This window comes from Cariama cristata, unplaced genomic scaffold (assembly GCF_000690535.1).
Source record: "Cariama cristata isolate BGI_N322 unplaced genomic scaffold, ASM69053v1 scaffold17577, whole genome shotgun sequence".
Lineage (NCBI taxonomy): Eukaryota > Metazoa > Chordata > Aves > Cariamiformes > Cariamidae > Cariama > Cariama cristata.
Window position 1 is genome coordinate 34,117 of NW_009628540.1, and position 4,513 is coordinate 38,629.

General features: G+C 57.3%; 1 protein-coding gene across 1 annotated transcript in view; it reads right to left on the reverse strand.

Moving 5' to 3' along the window:
• Positions 1-4,513, reverse strand: part of LOC104165283 (voltage-dependent R-type calcium channel subunit alpha-1E-like) — a gene marked incomplete at both ends in the record, with an annotated part of 58,677 nt that overhangs the window by 34,110 nt on the left and 20,054 nt on the right. Inside the window, 2 exon segments of the mRNA XM_009704861.1 lie at positions 27-260; positions 1,496-1,552. Coding sequence (XP_009703163.1) covers positions 27-260; positions 1,496-1,552 — 291 coding nt within the window.

Below are 4,513 nucleotides of genomic sequence, written 5' to 3' on the forward strand. Positions count from 1 at the left end.
CGCCGGGGTTGGCTCCCGGGGCCTGCTGCTTGGGCCCCTCAGCCAGCGGCCGCTCGCCCTTGCCACCCTGCTCCTCGGCACATTTCTCCAGGGTGACGCCGTCCCCCGTTTTTTTCCTGCGGAAGATGCTGGCGTGGGGGTTGATGAGGGGCGGCTCATCCTTGTTGATGCCCTCCTGGCTGGACATCTGCATGTGCCGGCGCAGCTGGCTGGTGCGCTGCTCCCACACCGACATGTGGTGCCGACGCCGACGCTCCCGCCTGCAATGGGGGACAGCGAGGGGTCGGTGTCCTGACTGCTCCCCCCACCCTGGTGAAGCACCCACCCTCGATTTAATTTGGGAATCCCAGGGAGAAGGAAATGCCATCCCTAGGACTATGGGCTGGGCTCCTACTTCGTCCCTAGCCCTCCAGCAGCCCTCCGGTGCAGGCAGGAGCTGGAAACGGGGCTGAGATTGTACTTCTGCCCCTTCAGAAGGCATCAGGCTGATGGAGGACCAGCCCCTGCAGCCTCACAGTTGCCCTGAAGCTCTCAGGCAGCATGCCCAGCTCGTCGGGAGCAGCCAGCACCCCAGCTTGCCCTACCCCAGCCAGGCAGTGACCACCTTCCTCTTGTGTGATTGCCTGGGGTCACCTCCTTAAATGTGGGCAATGCCGTCTCCCTGCGGCTGGGGATCCCTCCTTGCACTGAGGATGTCTTCGCAGTGCCAGCTCCTCCAAGCCAGGCCCCTTTTTGAAGTGGCACTGCCTTAATGGCACAAATGACCATGGCAGGGAACTCTGGCATGAAAGCCATCTTGCTGGCAAGGGTGGCAGTCCTGATGGGATGGGGACAGTGAGTGAGAGGGGAAAAGATGCCAGGTACAAGACCTGCCTTTCTCAAGGAGAGGTGGCCCTCTGAGATATTTGCAATGGAGAATTGTCAGCTACGTTCAGCCGGGACAGCCTCTCACCCAGCACATCCCGGGTAGGAAGCCTGCCCCGAGGCTTGGGGAGCAGCGGTTTTGGCTGTGTGCAGGGGCAGGAGCTGTACTGGGCTTCTCCGTGTTCTTACAGGCGTGCTCTAGGGAGGGCTGGGCTACACCATGAAACCTTTGCAGTGCCGTAAACGCACACACAAACACCCTGGAGAAGACAGACGTGCCCTTCCCAACACACCTAGGCACACGGAAACACCCACGAGCACACCCACGTGTACATACACTGCTCAGCCCCGCAACACGCACCACTGCACACCCACGGGTAAGCGGCACACGCCGACACACACGGACTGCGCGGCACGCACGTGAGGAGGTTAGGCACACACAAAACCACGACTGCGCGCACACACGCACACAAACAGGGGTGCAAAGGAGCACACTGAATACAGGCACACACGCACACGACCCCCTCCACCCCGCCAAAGAGGCCGGAGGGGAGCGGTGTGCGCCCCAGCCCCACGGACCCACAGAAAACACAGGAGCCACGGACAACACCCGCCCCAACGGCCCAGATACAGGTGGCTGCTGCGTGGCTCCCACATCGACATGTGGTGTCTCCTCCGCCTGTCTCTTCTGGGGAGGAAAAACAAACCGGTTCAATCCCCCCTTCACCCCTCCTTTGACTCGTGTGGGCAACGCAGAGAGGTGTCCCCCCATCCCAGGCAGCCAGCATCTCTTTGCCCATCGGTCGCTGGCTGTTGGGGTGCTGGCGGGCAGCAGCCAGCAGTGAATCCCCTGCACATACACGCTTGCACACCAGCAATGAGTCGCCTGCAAGGCCGCCCTTGCTCACACTCCATTTCTTGGGGGCCACGGAGCCTTTCCCCGCACTGGCCAGCCACACAGCAGTGGCATGGGGAGAGTGGTGCAGGCTGCAGCCCCTCAGAAGCCCTTGGATATTTAACAGCTCTTTCAAAATGCTCCAAATTCCCTTCTCCCGAGCAACACGTGGCAATTTGAAAGAGGAAGCGATGCGTCCGCGTAGACCCGAGCTGCTCAGAGCCATCGCCATGGGTTGATGCTGCCCTGAGACCGCAGAGGGGAACACGCAGCTCCCCTGCAAAAGCAAGGCACAAGCCCAGGGCTGAGATGCCACCGAGTCCCTGTCACCGGCGCAGCCCCAAGACAGAAAAGCTTAACAGGGTCGTCAATGTCTTTCACCCCCACTGACTTCAGGCAACTGGGGAGATTCAAGGCTTTATCCTTTCCATCAGCACAGAAAAGATTTGGATACACGCAGCTCCCAGCAAACAGCCACGAGCATATGCAAACGTGCATGTAGCGATTTACAGGGTTTGTTTTTTGCAAATGCCACACGCGTGTGCAGGACGTGCAAGCAAAATGTACTCCAGCCACACGGGACCGAGTGCCCGCGTTCACGCAAAGCTCACGCAGGCGAGCCGGGGTGCATCTCGCTACCATCCTGCGAGTGCAACGATACCGACAGCCCTTGGGTAAGTCACGCTGGTGATTGCCTCCTTACGGCCTCCTCTACGGCCAAATGCATGGGAAAAGCCCGGTGCCATGTACACAGCAGAGAGCGAGCTGCAGGCGCCTGCCGCCGTCCCCGCAGCAAGTGGCCGAGCCTTCAAACGCATCCACGCAACCACGTTAGGCACCAACACATGACAGCATCCGCATGCGTCCATCTGGCCACCCACTCGTCAAACAGCCCCGAGCCATCTGTGCCAACGGCACCCATGTACAAATACAATACTCCGATCGGCACCGCAGCCGCCCACGCCAACCTGGCCACGTGGGAGCATTCATCCCCGAGCACCACCGGACCTCTCTGCAGGCAGGAACGCGTGTACCAAACCTGCCTGCGCTGGGTACCCACATAGAAATGAAGCCATCTGTGTCTGCGCACACCCAAACGTAAAGAACGGCTCAGCTTCATCGTTCTGAATTTCCAACAGCCCTTCGGTACCAGCTCTGCTCTGGCTTGTCCCTAACTGTGATGTCCCCACTGTCCCTCCCCAGCTGTTGGCATCAGTGTGGCACCACTAAAAGCACATCAGCCCTGATGCTGGAGGCGGTTGTCCCCGCGGCATCGCACTCCCTTCCCTGCCCCTGACACTATCCACCCCCATGAGGGGGAGGAGTTAGAAAAAAGATCTGCAAATATCAATACCTCCCATTTCAACGCCACTACAACAACAACAGGTTCAAGAGATCTGTTTTCCTAACCAGCTATATCAGACAATGGCTGGAAAACTCTAGCAGGGACGTCCAGAGTGGGCAAATCCTTTAGTGCCCTAACGTAGTCCATCTCCCCCTCTTCCTCTCTCCTCTCTGTCCATTCTCCAGCCTCTTCTGCAGCCTCCAGCCCTCTGTTCCCTCCCTTTATCCGACACGTTCCCACTGGTACCCAGAGACAGTCACGACCCACAGGCTCTGCCATCTCTCCTGTAACACTCCCCCTGCCCAGTACTTGGCCAGGGACAAATTTATTATGAACATCCCATCACCCCCAAACCAGGGCGATATCTGCAGCTGCTGGGAGACCAGGCAGGGCTTACAAGTACCCCCAGCTGCCCCTGCCCCTAAAAGCACAGGTGATGCACGCAGGATGGGGGACCGTCGCATCCCACCGCTGCCAAGCCAGGGAGGGGGTCATTCCCAATATTGCCTCCCACCCCCGGCCTCAGATCAGTGCTCGCCTGAAGACAGCGGTTTCTCTTGACAAATTTGCAAGAGATTCTGCCGTGTACGAGCTTGGCTGGGTTTCAAAGCATAACGAAACCTAAAATTCCCTGGGAAGGGATTCTATAAAAAAAGAAGAAAAAGAAAAAAAAAAAATCCTTTCAGCCGTACTGAAATGTACTGTTTTGGGAAACAAATCAAAACGCCTCGTTCCAATGTTGACTTTGAAAGTTTTATGTGATTTAGACCATATGACACTGCAAAATAAAGGGAAAAAAGACATCTAGAAAGGAAAAAAACAGAATTTTCTTCTGCTGAAATGCAGAGACAAGGCTCCTTAACACCACGCCGGGGGTTTATGTGGTTTGGGGCTTTTTCTTCTTGCCCAAATCAAATTTCTGTACAATCAAACGTGGTTTCGCAAACCCACTCCATCTCTCATAACTGCATTCGCTGCCAGGGAAGCAGCCCGGGGGGAGATTTGTGACACCGCTGCTCTCTTCTCCCCCAGCCCCGGCTGCTCTCCCATACCTCTGCCACAACGAAACGCCCCCCAGGAACAAATACTACCCCTCCTCAAGAAAATCTTGACATACCTTCCTCCTCCCCAACCTCCTTCCCCACCCCTAGCAGCAGCCCTGAGTGTTTGAGCAGTACCTTTGGGGCAGAAAGCCTCTTTTAGCGTATTTCTGCCATGCCCAAGACAGGGGTGGGCAACCCCAGGTCCTGTGGGGTGACCTGGTCCCCGCTCTGACACCTCCCCAAAAGCACTGCTCCTTGTGGGGAGCACAAGTTCCTACATCTCCATCCACCCTCAGGAAGACACCCAGATATTCCTGGGTGACATCCAGAGAGGGAGTCACCCCATGCAGGGACTCCTTTTTCTTG